The sequence below is a fragment of the Sinohyriopsis cumingii genome, chromosome 15 (assembly GCF_028554795.1).
Source record: "Sinohyriopsis cumingii isolate HCF-2022 chromosome 15, ASM2855479v2, whole genome shotgun sequence".
Taxonomy (NCBI): Eukaryota; Metazoa; Mollusca; class Bivalvia; order Unionida; family Unionidae; genus Sinohyriopsis; species Sinohyriopsis cumingii.
The window spans coordinates 75,103,744-75,122,205 of NC_142975.1; the positions used below are offsets into that span (position 1 = coordinate 75,103,744).

At 32.8% G+C, this 18,462-nt stretch overlaps 1 protein-coding gene across 1 annotated transcript in view; it reads left to right on the forward strand.

Annotated features, from left to right (window-relative positions):
* The window catches only part of LOC149782087 (tyrosine-protein phosphatase non-receptor type 11-like), a 53,256-nt gene extending 35,369 nt beyond the window's left edge, over nucleotides 1-17,887 (forward strand). The window contains exons 12-14 of the mRNA XM_089935061.1: nucleotides 10,233-10,355; nucleotides 17,137-17,331; nucleotides 17,836-17,887. Of these exons, the coding sequence (XP_089791187.1) occupies nucleotides 10,233-10,355; nucleotides 17,137-17,331; nucleotides 17,836-17,887 (370 nt within the window). The remainder of the gene's footprint in view (nucleotides 1-10,232; nucleotides 10,356-17,136; nucleotides 17,332-17,835) is intronic.
* The last annotated feature ends 575 nt before the right edge of the window (nucleotides 17,888-18,462 follow it).

An 18,462-nucleotide genomic window follows, 5' to 3' on the forward strand; every position in this document is an offset into this window, starting at 1 on the left:
CTCGTATTTTGGCTCGATTATTTTGTTTACTGCTGATAACACAATACCTGCCCCTAACACTATCATAAGAAATGGATTTGATATTCCTCCTGTTCATGATACTCCAATTGTTGTAGGTAACATATGAATGTAGTTTAACACAGCTATTAGTCTGCTGTAATATTTCCTGGCACGTCTAAGCAGTAACGTTTATAATGATAGTATTTATAATATTTGATCAGCTCATCCCTGTCGTTGTCTGAAAACCTTATGATATATGATTGAAATCAATAATTTCTGATTTTGTCATTATGAAAGTGTTCCAACAATTAGTCCAATTGATGTAGTCAGAGTACTTTCAGCAGCAGTGTTATCAACTAGAGCACTAAATATGTTATAAACAGGATCAGCAAGAAAATGTACTTATCATATATTTCAGATGCTATAAATCTGCTATTTGTTAAAACTTTACGATCTGATGATGAAAATGGAGGATCACAATTTGTTGGTATTTCAGTAATATCATTGACTCTGTCACGACAATGATCTTCTGTTTCATCGATATAACGACATAAACAAACTGTCCCAGTTTAAAATTTTTAAGAAATAGATATTGCCTTCAAATTGCATATGCCGTTGCAAAACTCAAAAAGACCTTTAATATCTGCTTTTTCTATATTTATGTCTTTGACGGGTGGGTGTAGGTATCTAGCACTCAACACTTTGATATTTTTGTGTTTTGAATCAGTCTGTAACTTTCCAGCTTGCTTCATAGTATTTCAACGCAATATTTTAGAACTTTTATATATTTCATAATCTTCATCAATACCAGGTTATACAGTTGTAATATTGTCAAACTCCTGATATAATACGGCTCTTTGGACATTATCATATGACTTAATAATCCTATGCCCGATTTCTGGTATTGTGTTTAGTGCAGTATTAATGTGAAATACGTTATACTTTTTTTATCACCAGTGAAAGAGTCTACTAGAACTAGATATGCTGTCTTTAGCATGTTAGCATCAGTACTAGGTGATGTTATCAAACAGTACGTGATATCATCGAGGACATAAAAAAATGAACAGCTTATCTAATTAACTTTAGCCAGTTGAATTGAGGGTTGTATATATTATTGCGTTATGTTTATCAAAATTTATCAATGACAGATAGTGCTTTTCTGAAATCTATATTACAGTTTACACCTAAACCAGACTTGGAAAACGATAACATAGCTATTACAAATTTTATCTAGATGCAAATGTAAAGAAAAATGATTTGGTATTGCCTCAAATGCAGAAGTATATCAGAAAATATACAGCAAACTATTCAAACAACTAAAGAGTGGGCCCACTGTTGTTTGACAACAGAAGATCTCAGAAACTTTCTGAAACTTGATCTGTGAAAAAGCTGCTGGCTGTGGAATGCACATCACTCTAATTTTCTGCCGATTATTAAGATAATTGATATGTTTATTACTCGTGCTAATGTGGTGAATCCTTATCGTCCATGCGCGGTGAAAGCAACGATCTAATAGAACAAGATTTTTTTTGTATCTTACACAGCAATTTTGAGATCGATACGGTAACGAAACTTTAAACAAATACGTCAATTGTTGTCTGACAAACAATGATGTGACACATATATTAAGTAGCAGATGATTCGTACTGAGAAAAGAAATTGTATCCCCACTTGGTTTTGAGAAGGCGGATTTTGTAATACCATTAGCAACAATTTTGGTTGATGTTGGATCAACGTTAAAATATTTTGATGCTGCTGAGATTGATGACAAGGACATTTCTTTACCTACAAAAGAAGTTAGTTGCTATAACAAATATAGCAGCTTTAAAGTTGCTACCATCAGATACTTTACCTCTCCTAGTGTTTTCGTTCTGTGTTACAAGATCAATATTCTCGTGTCTGTTAACAGTCCGAATACTGCTGATGTGGTCAATAATTAAGCCACTAGAAATCAAACCATGCAAATTTCATAAACAAATATGTGTGAATAATAAGTTATTTGATTAGGTTTTGTTCCACTGATCCTTACCGTTAGGTTGCCACAATTATTTAAATTTACAACTTCTTTTGTTTTAGTAAGTATGATAATTCCTCTATCGTTGGCCTGGTACAGATCATAAATAGAATGTAATTGAAACTGGTAATGCAATGACAAAATAGCGATATTATCAGTTACCTGATTATTCAAATGATGAACTCGCATCCATGTTGGAATCTCATCTTATAACAACCTATTAATAAATTCGTGTAAGAATATCTCAGTGTACTCGGTATCATCAACACATTTCACTTTTACCTTATAACCTGCTGAAGTTCTGATCCCAAACGAAGATTTAGGTTTAAGATTAATCACTATTCCCAGCATAATTCCAGCATAGCAGTTGTACTTCTGGTGAACGTAACATGTATCTCCTGCTCACTAATCGTTAGTTTCAGTCCATTAATCATACGTTTGCTCATCTTATAATAATATCAACTTTCAATCTCTAATTGACATTTTCATATCGTATTATTAGAGAAATGTTAAACAAAAAATATAATGATGCTGAAACCTGCCGATATCGCAAAGAAAAGTTTATTCTCGACAGAAAGCTATCAGTCTGCTGGGTTCGATAATAGCTGAAAATTTGATAATTAACTTTTGCTACTAAATTTCTCTTCCAAAAACTTATATCATCTACTTCTGCCAACAATTCAATTCGAGCTAGCCATGCACAAAGGTCTAAAGATCATTATGCAGTTTTATGACAGTTTTCTAAGCTAAATATCTCATCCGGGGTTCAAGAATCCCAACAACAACAACGCGAGGAATCCTTATATCACATCAAAACCTCTTCGAATTTTAACTGGGACAGATTTTATGTCGTTGTCAGATAATATATGTCAGGAAATCTGGAAAAATAGATGAGTACACATCATCAGGATCATGTTTGAGATTTGATAAAATAACAGATATTTTGTTCCACGCTATGAGATAATATCCACAGCGAGGTAGCTCATATTTCGAGCTAACAACTACAATAAAAGTCTCAAAATGTTGCGTAAACATAAAAAATAACGATGTCATATGCTGGCAGTGGGCTATTTTATCAGTGTTATTTCCAGCACGAGATCATCTTTATCGAGCATCAAATTATATTTGTCATGTTAACAATTTAAACTTCAGCGGGAATGATGTTTCTGTTGCTAAGAAACATATTCCAAAATTTGAAAAACAAAACAATCTCCTGTTAATAGGAGGTATTAACGTCTTCGGAATCGATGCTGAATCATACAAGATATATCAAAGATGCATCAGTGATCGAGTATCACACAAAACAATAAATATTTTGTTTTATAACAATCATTACGTGTTGATAAAAGAAAATAACGGGTTAGTCGGAAGCCAGTACAACAAGCCTCAAAAAATATTTATAAATCCGATGCTTGCATGGCTGAAACTCTCAGCAAGTACTTGATCGTCATCTCGAGTATTGCTCTGATGTACAATTGATATTTATGCTTGTCGAAAATGAAAAGATATTACAATTTATAAATTACAGACACAAGATGAACGTGGCTTTATAATTTACGCAGACTTCGAGTCTATTCTACTTCCAGTCCTAGGAGCAGAAAATAATCCATATGAATCGTCGACAAGAAAAATTCAAAAACACATTCCTTTTGGAGTAGCATACAAAGTTGCATGTGCTGTTGATAAAAGTTTATGAAAATACAAACATTTATTGTGGCTCGGATCCTGCTGCTTGGCTTCTGAAAAAATCTTATCAATTAGATTGATTCAATCCTGATGTTACTCTCTAAGACATAAGCGAAGAATCTGCTGATAATAAAGCAAAAAGCTGAATTTGATGCAGCAAAAGTGTCATATTTGTGAGCAGGCGCCTCATGTTCGTGTAAATGATCACTGTCATATTATTGTTATTATCTTGGTCCAGCACATAACAAACGTAATTTAGAGTATACAGTACCAGGTTTTGTTCATGTTGTCTTTCATAATTTCAGAGGATATTAATCTCGTATTATAGTTGAAGCGTTCGGCAATAAGGATATAATGAACCGTCTGAAAATTAAGAACAAGAATAAAATAAAATGTATTCCTAATACCACTGAAAAGTACATGTCCGTGACAATAGGTAAGATAAGAAGTATTGATGGCTTGCTGTTTGTAACAACATCACTGTGGGAGTGTTTGTGATAATGATTATGTTTATTTTAAATAGCTATGGGACTCGTTCGGCTGCAAAACCTTTTGTGATTATCATGAATTGTATCTGATCACAATTGTGCTGTTGCTCGCAGATATATTTGAAAATTTCAGAGAAGTCAGCGCTGATAACTAAGCTGACCCAGTTTGCTACTATTCTGCACCGGGACTAAGTTGCGATGCATTACTGAAACATAGAGATATAAAACTATAACTGTTAACAAACCCGGGCGTGTTCTGTTTTATTGAACGGGAATTCAAAGGCGGAATTAGCGTCATAATAAAAAAAACAAGTATCTGAAAGAAAGCTAATAATAAATATTTAGACGACTATTATAATACTGCGTCATCAAGTTTTATAACCTCGATGCCAACAAGCTTTATCAAATTATCAAAAAAGTGATACTAATGTTATAAAATCTGGTCTGTGTAATTTTGACAACAAAATATACTGCTTTGATGGTATCAATGCATTGGTTTCGGATATAAAATGGCTGATGTTGAATTTAGCAAGGTAGATTTTTTTCCATCCATAAACAACTGACAGTTATTCTGATCTATTCAATTGTTCTCGAAAATTTACATCTTTAAAATCTCATCAGAACTCAAACGTTAGCGACATATATAACTACTAACTGGGTGACCTTGCAGATGTTGAGCCAAATTCATAACTGTTTTAGTACTGGTTTTCTTAAAGCAGATAACTATTTGATATTTTCTTCACAATATTAACTTGTTGAATAAAGTTCGATGTCTTTATTTCTGCTATGACTAATAATAAAGGTAACTCTGTAACAAGTATTACGAAGAAATTAGATGTCTGTGCAACCGAATTGAGACTATTGTAATAGTGTGCATATTGTTTCCACGCTAAAAGGGAACTAACTTAAAAGAAATTAAATATTATTAAGGTTTATATGTGTTTGAATTCCCTTTGGTCTCGCTTTCATTCTGCAGTTTAATTATTACGATTGAAATGCTTTGTGTTTTATCGTTTGCCTGCAGATGACTCGATATTTCAAAATATTTCTCATGTTAGATGTGATCTTTTTTATGCAATACATAAGATAAACCATGCCGTTACAATAATTAGAATTTAGGTCAAATTTAATGTTTCTTTTAGCAATGTTCTGCAAATACCTACATTTGTTTTATCTTTACAAATCGTATTATGTGTTGACTGACAATTTGATTTATTCGTGTTTATTAGTTACGGAGAAGAACCTAACTGCTCTACATGCAATAGCAAAGATGTATTCATGTGCCTTTCCTTTTGCAATGCCATTAAAATATTTAATTCCATACAATTTAAATCTTTTGCTGTTGTCATACCATTCATACCTTGTTTTTGCACTTCCATCAAAAATTAGTTTGTGACCTGTAGATAAGGTCATAATAAAGTAATACGTGCACCTTTATATGTTTGTAGTTTAATTATAACTATTTTTGCTATGCCATTATATCAGTCAATTGCTTAATGTGTTATAAGGATGCATTTGCTTATTTGTTTTACTGTTGATGTGTTAGCCATGTCCAAATATTAGCCCTCATCTGCACACGAAATGATGCTACCGTCTGGATTAATGTAGTGTTAAGGACACTGTAAGTTGGTAGATTTATTTTATTTCTGCATATGGAAGAGGGTATCATCGCATAATGCCGTCTATTGCTTATTTTACTCCTCACAATAAGTTGTATTCACCGCCATTAACCGTTACCAAACTGTGTAAATAGTTTGTATTTAGAATAAACAAGAAGGTAAAAGGTCATATTTCTCGTGGCAGAAAGTAAAATATATTTTTCATAGAACTTGAGACCAAGGAGCAAACTTTGCAGATGTCTTGCACTTAGGTTAATTAAGAAACCTGTTATTTTGGGGGGGTCTATGAAGACTACGTACCAGGTCTGGTTCGGTTTGACAAGGAAATGTTTTACGCACATTCAATTTGCGATCATTAAATATGAACCTTCAGCACGAGAGTGTTTTTCGTTTCAGTTAGCCGTGTTTTTCTTCCCTCACTGATCTCATTAAAATCTCCGGCGCACGCAAAATTATTAGTGACTTGTTTCTCCTTTTTTAACATTGTCATTCCAGTGTAGTATATTTATGGTAATAAGGCATGTGATCATTTGACTGAACTTGCTTAAGTAGCGCAAGACCGTGACATCGTTACTTTCAACCTTTGATATTGTAGACATGATCCACTGGCTTTATTATTTGAATTTTATTGAGGAGGATTGTATTATGTGTGAGCAAAAATAATGTGACAAGAATTAAATCCATTCGTTGATTATGGTCCAATCAGAAGGAACTGTTTTCAAAGTTTATTGGGATGTTTAAACGCAATACGTGCCAATGTAAAAATACCATACTTCAAGCAACCGACATATCACAAAATTCAGTTATGGCGGAAAATGGGAATCCGTGTTGTTGTATATACATTAAAGGGGTGGTCAATATACATAATGCCGTTCCTTTAAAGTTGATTTTAAAATCTGTTACAGTGTGCAATAAGTTCGATCTTATGAAAGCATATATGATAATAAACAACGACAGTGAGATGGAAATGAAGTTACTCATATACTTCATATAAAGTCAACAAATGGTTTCACTGACTGCTTCCAAAGAAAACCAATTACCATCTAAAGAAGCAAAAGTTGGTACGAAAATTATCACATTGCATGTGAGATACCACCGTACAAGAAGAAAGATAATGAAAGGCTGGCTGTAGCCACAATAAGAAAAATAATAACAACCAGATTGGGTTACTGCAAGAAAAAACAAAGAGGCTGCACTGTACAAATCTATGACAAATATCCCCAATGCAAACAATACCGGAAGCACTTGGAGAAAGAACAAGTGAGAGCAAACAGCTGGCAGAAAAATAAATCGAAGACCACTTCCACTAGAAACAACTCTAGATAATGAAACAAGTGAAGGGAAGAGGAAAGAAGGAAAACAGACCAAAAGAGAACAGAAAATAGAGGTTTATAAGCTAAGTATTAAAAGCAGGAGATATGAATCTTTGACAAATAAGGCTTTTGCAGCAAAACAAAAATAATATAAGTGTGAAATGCAGCTTTTAAGCCAAATAAAACAATTTGGAGAGTGTTGCGGAACAAGTTGTAAGTTCATAACCAAAATATTTTTACGTATTTTTCTAATACAGATTTATCATTTAGCAACAAAGGTAGATATCCCGCACGCATGCACACATTCTAAATAAATCATTCACATTTGGTCTGAGCAATACCTAACTTTAGATATAATGCACTGACATTGAAGATAAATAAAACCAACAAAGAATTAGTACGACTTAAGTACATAATAGGGCTAAAGTCACTGAGGATTAATAACATATCTTGGGGCGAATGGCAAGGAAACCTGACTAACAGGAAATTCGTAAACGGGGTGGAGTACTGGCAAAGAAGTGACCGTTATAGAAAATACAAGCAACCGATAAATCTCACAATCTAGTTCTAAAATGGGAATTTACAGTGGTATCAATCATCTTCAAAGGGACATGAGCTGTGTTTGTGATATATTGTATGTAAAATAAATGCTCCAAATGTATAAAATTGTTTTTAAAATGTATTTCAGAAAATAGCATTATAAGATATTTTATTATAATTAGATACAATTGTATATAAATTGGCAAAAAGACGCGCCGATGTTGCACTCCTCATTGAGCTGAGAAGAAAGTTGACATGCTGCTGCGTGTTTGTGACCTGTAAATAAGGTCATAAAACAGTAATAAATGTACCTTAAAATGTATATATTTTAATTGAAAATATCATTAATAATGTAATAAATCCGAGCTAGATCTCGTCACCTATATTCATCCAGGATTACGCTTATTTATTAGAAGCCAGGCCATCACCGTAAATGTTCTCGCTTTGAATTTGACTGAATCAAGATCATTATTAGTTATGAAATCAATGCCAAGCAAACTCACGATGTAATGAGACCTAACGCATTATTGCCATTGTTGTCTGAAAGGTTACCTGTCAAAATAATCCCCCCCCCAAATATGTGTGCATTCCATAGCGCGTTTAGCAAGTTGCAAGAGTGATAACGTTTGAGCATTTTAGTTCATGATGTTCGTTAAAAGTAACTTTGTTGACCAAAAACACTCCTCTTTGTTGGTATTTTATAGAAATATATGCTACCCAAGCGTCAGTTATTGAAGGACTTTCATTTTAGAATGAATGACCGTTTTCACAATATACAGATGTCTGCTGCAAGGAAAATTATTCTAAGGCAGGTTACACATAAGGCAAATTGAAATAAAATGTATGGTTACTTGACAGTATTGATAAATCAGTATTTTAACATAAAAATATTAAAGATCCGACTTACACCCTATCGCAAAGTATAAAACTGTATTTGATGTATGCTTCGCTGTAGATATGACACTGTTTTACAAAAATAGAAAAGCTTAAGATGTCTTCTTTGTTCGAATCAATGAAAAGAATTTGATCATATCTAATGTAAAGCATTCACAATATTGCATAAACTAATACAAATTATGCTGAACCGCCTTCAAATGTGGCGACCATTACTAAACGAAGAAAACCCTCCCACCCTGCTTAATAAAATGTCACAGTACGTGACAGAAGTTAGATAACAAGTGAGATATTATTAATTTGATTTGTCACTTTGAAGCCATATTTCTGATCCGATTTCGAACACATTTGAAGATATTATATTATATCATTAAGGTGTATAACTAGTTCGATAATGACTGATATCGACACATATTGAGTAAGCAATCTTGCATCTGACTAGGTGAACTTGCTGCCACTTAGGAAGCCATGTTTATGATTAAACATTGATCCAACAAGGAATATGTACCTTTATCGTCAGAATCATTGAATGTTTTATAATTGTTAAGCTCGAACTCGGCGAAACCTCGTATTCCTTTCTACGATTCTTTAATGTTAATTACAAATTCAATTTCCTCATGCCTAAAGTATTTAACAATTAGTTCCAATAATATCTTACTTGATTAGATATCACATTTCAGTTTATGATATTTTAAAGACAAATCACACTTCTGTACGTGCTACCTGATAAGAGAGAACATTTACTGTCTTTATGATTCGTTCCACGTAATTTCAGTTTTCCCTCCTTTTCATTCTTACTTTTCTGATTTAAAGTTTTTTCCATGATTATGAGTTCTTCTAACTCTCATTATAATTGCTAGTTTGTCAGTTTGTCATTTAAATAATGCCAGCAAATGTTACTTTCCTCTTTAAATTATATAAATTATGATTCACATCTAGCTATATAAAAGAAACAGCGAGCGAGATGGGCATTCGATTGGGCATTGAGTTTTCTTACATGGTAAGAATCGAACTTAATTGATCAAACTTTATAAATCATGCTGCCCATAATATTTTCCATGTAAATGGGGTCATGTTTTTCAACACGCATTTGTTTGCATGTACGGATACTTGCTGATATGTTTGTTTAAATTGTTTGCGTCTAAACAAATTTTACAAATGAACTTTGTTGAAACTGCCGAATGTATTACATGCAAACAAATTATCAACGACTGTGTAAATGAACAAAAATTGTCAATGAATTCATCTTATTTCTAAAGTAGATGATACATTCATGCGCATGCTAAGGTGTAAATCAAATGAAGAAGGAAGACTAAGTAATGTAACTCTCTCACTTTGGTAAAATAAAAGAAAAATCAAATCGTATAAATACTAGAGTCTAATAGAATGACGAAAAAATAACGTCATGTACTGCGCTCCTTTGTCGAATAAAATATAATATCTTCGACATGCTACTGTGTAACTCGAATGGTGAAAGAAGAGGTACTTAAGTAACACGTTCATTTTTGTAGAATAGAGGGAACAGTGTCCATCACGTTGTGATTAGTAAGGTTTAAAGAAACTTTCACACATTATTTTTAGCTATTAACATGACAGGCATGGTTATAATTTATATGGAGACTGAGCCAGTCTTGAGTGATGTTAATATTCGAGTAATTGATATTTTAATGTGTTTCAGATGTTTCCATGGTAATATAAGTGGCCAGGAGGCACAGCGGTTACTGCTGGAGCGAGGTGTTGATGGGAGTTTTCTTGTCAGACCAAGCCACTCAGTGAAGGGACATTTTTCAATTTCTGTCAGGTAAAAGCCACATATATAGTAATACCACTTTGCATAAGAAACTTAGCTTCCGGAATACTCTTATCTTTAATGCCTTCTACAAATGAATTATTACCTATTCTGTCTGTTTGTGTGGTTTCATTTCTGGATTAAGGGCAGTGATGGGGAACAATTATGTAAAAGTATGTGGAGTTGGTTTTGGTTTGGTGTTTTCTGCACTGCAGTTCGTGTAGGTTATTTAATAACTAGGCCATTAGACTAATGTGTTATACCCATGGATAAACCATGCTAGATGATCCGAGATCAAATCCGATTATTCGATCCTGTATTCTTTCGGTCGAATCAATGATTAGAATACTAATTAGATGTGAACCTTTCATCTCATGATAACTTGAGTTATACTTTTCATACTTCACAAATTTTCAAAGATTGTTTGTCCTTGACCCTGCAAAGAACCTTGATTTTAGGTTAATATTATATTCACTGTGAAAACACAGAGATGTATAGGTGGCATGAATATTGTTGAAAACGACCTGGTAGTATCAATCGTAGAGCCCTTGTTTTCAAATGCAAGATTCTTTGATTTTTGTGAGCATCTATTTTCATCTTTGTTTGCGGAATACAATATTTGTCTTGGTACTTAAATTCATGGATGGCAAAGGGGATCATTGCTGAACTATCTATGAATCTTAATTAGCAGCTTATTACATCATATCATACCTATAAGAGGGTTATACACTGATCCAAGTGTGATTAGTTTTCACAATATTATTAAATTTGGAACTCGTGCTAACAGATCTGTATCACATTACTTGCAAACAGTTGAAGTGTTCTAAACCGACACCAAGTATGAGTAGTTAATATAAAGTGAGACAACCTTACTTAACCAGCAGGAGGTATATAAACTGATACCATGTGTGAGCAGCTGCACAGTGTTACATATTGTGGGACAAACATAAAAGCTTCTGACATCATTACCTATAATCAACGGGAAGGTTATAAAATGGAATCAAGTGTGATTATTTATATATATATATTATTATACATAATGCAGGACAACTTTACTCAGCAGCTCCTTATATCATTTACCTACACTTAATAACCAAGATTAATTTTGCTATATGCAATATTATATAATTTGGGAGAACATGCGAGAATTGTTCCCACAAATATAACTAAAATAACGACATATTTAGTAATTTGACATTACAGAAACTCAGAAACTATTGAATATATTCGGCTGAAGTTGGATACATTCTATTTTTGCTTAATGTAATAAGCCTGTAAGTTCCATACGTTTGGTACATCCGATAAGACTTTTATTTGTAAATAATGTGGGCTTAAAGCAAATTTCGGAACGATTTATTGACTTTACAGATTGACTAATTTTATTTGATTTTTTCCAACAACCATGAAATCGACAAAATTCGTGCCCCTTGAACGAAAATGAATTTACAGTTTTATAATAATTATTTGTTGGTTTTATGAAAAGGATGTTACGCTAGAGTTGTGACATTTCATTAAAATAATCAAAGACTGGTGGGAAAATTTATATAAATGAATCTTTGTTTTACAACTGCTCAATAGCTTGAGATGGAACCTACCAGGAAAAGTAGAATACCTAATAACATTATAGATTCCGAAACAAGCTCTAATGCAGTAAAGGTGTGGTTCAATGCTTTAGAACTAATTAAAACCATTAAGACATGACGATATCGGCCGCAAAAGGGAAAAAGCAAAAGTGTCCTTTTTTTCACAGGTGACCTATGGATGCCAATGCAATATTCAAACTTGCTTTCGTACGACTTACCATATATCAAAGACAAGTGAAGTTAGTTTTGATAATATTACGTATTACTATTATTATTATTGTTCTTACCAAAACCGTCCCAAATACATACATTAAGATACCATAAATCAGTACGAATTATCAACATCAAAAAAAGAACAGATATCGCCTATGTTATTGATTTGTCTATATTGAAAGTAATACAATCCAGGAAACTTGCCCAAACATATCTAGGGACACTCTGAGGGAGCAAATATCATCCAAATGACCAGTTTATCTCAGCTGTAGTTCTGTCTAGTTTCGGCGCAAGTGTGAGAGCATAATGGGAGATCTGAAAAATACTTAGGCCTAATTAAAAAATACGTTGAAAACCTATTTAATTTTATTCTATCATGTGGCAATACTGGAAGTTTTAATATATGGACTTCACCTTTGTGCAGATGCTGATGTGGAACCTGAGAACTCCATGTTGATAGACCTGTGTGAAAACTTCGATCTTTATTAAGTTTCACAATATTATTCATACTTTTCACAGAACAGAGATGATACAAATAACTCGCTGTTTCACGAATATTACATTCGTTTGAATCCACCAGGGATAGCACAATATCTCATACATCTCAACTATTACATTTGCATATTGACATCCACCAAAGATGACTACCGGTACTGCTGTAGAGGGCACGACTATAAACTGTGACATATGTCACCATGAGAATTGGATTCTATTCTAAACACGTGACATGTTTGGACACAAACGAAAACAGTGTTCTTACATTTGCTAAGAACAGGAATGTATCAAAAACGAAATAACTGCTTCGGTTAACAATACATACCGAAAAAATGATACTTTTGCACATTGTGGCAGAAAAATATTTTAGTCCCATATTAGATACACTTGATGATTGTGAATACTTTCCTAATGCATTTAAGATAGTATCATTAGGCCACCATGATGAATCAAGTAATCATTATGAAATGAATAGGAAAGATCGTTTTGTGAAGCATAATACTTTGTTGTATACTTTATCGTTTCTGTATAATGTTCGCGAATTATTCGACAATATTGATTTTACTTCTCCCTCTGAGGGTTCTCAAAAAGGTATTAAGTGTCAAGGTCACTCAAAACAATCTTTTAAGTCTACTAACAATACATTGCCTAGTGTCGTGCCTCAAAATTAGTCATATGATCAAAACTATCTTGCGTTTGGCCTTTTTTAAATTGCTCTACTGTGACATAGCTAACATAAATACCTACCTAAATTAAATGAGATTAAAGTGATGCGATAGCACAATGATCAAACGATATTCATTGTCTATATACAATCTTTCTCTCGAATGACACTGATAACTCAAGTTTCTAAATACAATGGTTCAAATTTGGACTAATACGTAGGAAGGGTAGGGGGAATGGGGTGTTCTACTCTATGTGGAACGTTCCATTCGATATAACCGAAATGTGAATTTGGAGACTAATACGATAGAGAGTATCTGGATTGTCCTAACATTTTCCCCAAACCAAGCCAGAATTCTTGCGTACAGATTACAGTCTATCAAATTCCATAGATGATCGGATTGTCATATATGAGGAGCTACATCAGCTACATCAGCAAAGGTAGGTTTGGAAACTGTTACTGGGTGACCTTGACATTGACAACATACATTTTATCATTATCCCAGACACGCTCCTAAATTTTTTTAAAAGCCACAATATTGCAACTAATAAAGAACTTTTGAAATGTTTGACGAGGACACATTCTTTAAAATTTTGATGTGCGAAACCTTCCACTCAGTGAGATTGTGTTTCACACTGTCTCAGACACATGTTATCAAGTGTTAAATGCAATGTCAAAAAAGCACACTGCCCCAAATTATAGAAAATAACTGAACAAAGCAAAGTACATGTCTGATAAATCAAATGAAGAATACCATAGGCATAGGCTATAGATCATAGTAAGAGTACGACGACGTTTATGAAGCATCTACAAAAAGCTTAACCCATTTAAGAACTGTTGTTACCTCGCTAAAATTAACACAAATGGTGTAATAACAACATCTGTACAAGATATTGTTGTAATAACTGTCTCCAGATACGGAATAACATCCTGATTCCCTAATATTTATAAGAACTTATAAGTCATGGTGATAAACATTATTCTTATTCGGAGGTCTCTGATATACTCCATAAAACTCAGCATTAATACATCATCTGAACAGGATGACATCGATGCACGAATTTTTCAATTGCTGCACCATTCGTAATAAAATCATTAACACGCATGATAAACTTAAGTATAATGAGTGATAAATTTCCGGATACCTTGAAGTGTGCAAAGGATGCACTGCTTTTTAGAAAGGTAGATAAGCAAGATCAAAGGGATTACATATCAATATCCGTTATCTATCTATCTATCTATAGACCTATCTATCTATCTATCTATCTATATATATATATATATATATATATATATATATATATATATATATATATATATATATATATATATATATATATATATATATATATATATATATATATATATAAGCTTATTTATTTGTAAAGAAACTATGAAGGTCTAAGATTATTTTTCAAAACTGAACTTTCTATTTCAAAATGCATGATAAGCATTTCGACACTATCAAACATGAAACATACCTTTGGCTGCAGGAAATAGATATTGTATGTTTAATTGGGACTGTTTTCCATGATTTTATGGAAGTCTCTGATCTTTTTTATCACGAAATACTTCTGCTACGGTTTAACTGTTATAGATATGATAATTATTTTACAAACTGGCTTAGATAATATCGAAACCAAAGGTCAACAAGTACGCAATGTCAATTGATCTTATTCACTCCGTGATCTCTTAAGTTTCTGCTTTAGGCACCTCTTCTTTATTATTTGTGCAAATGATAGAATACAACTAGTTGAACTTTACTGCAAATTATCACATTTTATACATTAAACGCTTGAAAACTCCGGATGAACAACTGCATTATGAAAACATTGTGTTTTTTGTTTAATTTACTATATGATTCATTTAATCAATCATAGATCTGCAAACAATTAATATCAAACATATGTGGACATATCATAGTTTCACAGTTGTTCTAATCATCAAAGCTAGTGATTTGTTTTTCTCTTTTATACTGTGCATTAGAATGTGAACATCATAGAACCAGATCTGGAAAATTTGCAACAACTTATATCAAGCTAATCACAAATGACATTACCTTTGTAATATGATATCTGATCGGCTCAGAATGAGATTCAATCCAGACTATCCTTATCACATTCTTAACGATAGAAAGAGACCAATGCGGTCATTCCACCATGTTATAATTTTAACGAATTACGGTACTGGAGCACAATTTACACCCTTGAAAAAAAACTCATAGAAGAGAAATAACTTGCTTTTTAAAACAGAGTACTGTTTCAGTTTTGTTTTATTGTTTGAAAGGATTTTCTAAAATTATTGTATTAAACATTTAAAATAGTGGTCTAATTTACTTCCTTTGAAATTAAATTTAACTTTGTTATGTGTTTGTTTGTTGCTAGGTATTTCCACTCTATCATAAAGTCATTACATTACGTATGAGCAAACATGAAAAGAAAATGCAAGCATCCATTGCTTAAATGGTCATAATGGTTTCTTGTAGTTGCCAATAACATATTAAACCCAGTCTCAACCTCCAGTTTAGTGTCATGATCGTCAAGCATAAAGCCACAAATCTGTATGATAACAAAATTCAAATATGGACAGCAAACTTTTAAACATGAACCTTTTAATTAGAAGCATTCAGAATATTTGAAACTTGATATTTATACAACTCAATATATCTTTAATAATAATAACATTATGTCGCTATCTGGATGATTTCTACTTAACTTAAAGTAATGATATAGGAGATAAAAATGTTCGAAATAAGAGTGGGATTCAGTTTGTTTTGTTATTATTTCGCTGTTATGCATTTTGACCAGATCTACTAGTGATATCAAGTGAACAGTAAATTTCAAATCTCTGTATTTAGGACACATCTGATGATGACTTCAAATAACTGAGATCCTGCTTTACCTATGTATTTTATGACATTATATTTTCACTGGCTGACATTGTCATAGGCTACCAATATCAAGCAACTAAAATCATTGTCAGGCTAGCGAATTTCAAAGCGAGGTACCAAATTTTAACTTGGAGAAATAGAATAATAGTTCCAATTTTAAACCAGTTCATTTATATGCTTCTTCCCAGGTGTGTATGTCAGAATTTGAATTATTATTCCTTGATATGCACCTGCGCTGTGCACATATTGGCGCCAGTTATACTTTTGAAACATTTTAAATATCAGCGGCTTTTCCGTCAAATGCAAAACAAAACACCATGTAGATAATAGCCAATATGAACCCATATACAATCCATGGTTTTTGTTATGTCTTTGTAACCTTATCGATTTCACAATGACTCATTAACGGCAATGTAAGGAATAGTTTGAGAATGAGTAAACTAAACTATTTCATTTTTTTTCGAATTTACGGGGGAAAAAAGAAATATCGTTCAAATGTTCTTCTCCGCATCAATATTTCATTATGAGGATCTACGATCCACCTATATAGGCCTATATTCGCGCACCAAAAACATATCAGCTTGGGAAGTATCGCTACAAATACCTCAAAATTTCTTTCAAAGTCGACGTCATGTTTGACTCCCATATAAGAGAGAAGAGTATGAAGCGACTGAGTAGGGCACATTAAGTAATTATGACCCATTTCAGGGCCACCTTCAGCTACCATCTGGACATTCAAATGTTTGTGTGTCAGTTGTACGAACTTGCACCAATAGGTGCAAAACAAATTAGAAAAGAAATAGAATGTGTACAAATACATTAATATATCATTCACTATTACTCAACTATTGATTTATGAAATGCAAGACATTTTGTTTAGTAGAGTGCAACTACCTTTATGAATCTTAAATTCATACAGTTACATGTAAGTATTTTATTACATTTCAGATGTAATGGAATGGTCACACATATCAAGATTCAGAATCAAGGAGATTTCTATGATCTTTATGGAGGTCCAAAATTTTCCAGAATAATTGATCTTCTTCAGTTTTATATGGACAATCAGGGAACCTTGCGAGAGAACAATGGTCGTGTTATTGACTTGAAGTATCCAATAAACTCTGAAGATCCTACGATAGAAAGGTACTGAACAGATGGCAGTATTGCATTAGTTAATGCTTTACTAAAGACATCTTGGGATATTTAGTTGATCCAAATAAATGTTTATATAGCTAATGCAGTTCTCTTTGTAATATTGTTGTTACTTATAGAATGAGAAGACATATTTTTTTCTGCAGATGAACAGTTTTCTTGGTTTATTGTGCTACCGCTAGTATCAAGCTAATGTTTAGAAAGCAAGGATGAATAATATAATTTTAAGCAAGTTTGGTTCCTGTGATTGCAGAATGTATTGTGAGTTTATATGTTGTATAATTCGACTGCAAAATATAAAGTTCAAATTTAATTTACCATTACATGTGGTTCCATGACAATATCTTTTTGGTTTTAATTAATAGTCCGCCAACTATTATTGGGCATTTTGAACATTTTGTTCACACTACACTTTTCTTTGTTACCATAAACAAACAATTTTTCATTATTTCAATAACTTGTATGCATTGCTAATTATTTTTTCTCTATTTTCAGTAAACCGCTTGAAGAAGAAAATATTTATGAGGAACCTTCAGCTTCTAACTAGAACTAAATTCAGTTTTTAGTTTACATGATGGTGATTTTCCAAATAGTGTACACTAATTATTGCTAACACTTATGGTTATTTCGTCCTAATCAAAGGTAGAGCAAAAATACAAATGACAGTTTTCCTTAATTCTTGAAATTATCCATATTAAATCCTAAGATAACGGATGAAAATCTGTGTTATACAGGTCATTTAGTTGCAAATGATGTGCCCTCGGAGTATGGTATATGATATGACATGACATATCAATATTATTTACAAAAATGACGTAATATCGCATATATTACATGATGTGACGTGCATTGTCAACATACATTACAAGTTATATGATATCACATATATATTACATGATGTGACATAAAATGTCCACATTCACTGCAATGTGGCATTACACTTGTTACATGCACATGATGCATTACAATTGACGTAACGTAATATCAAATGTGTTACGTGACACGAAATAAAATGCTAGCACCTTTTCGAATGTGTCATGTTCGATATCGTACATGTATCTTACATTATGTGCCATCTTAGCTTTGGAGACACTTGGCGTACTGCAACCTCCTCCAGTTTTC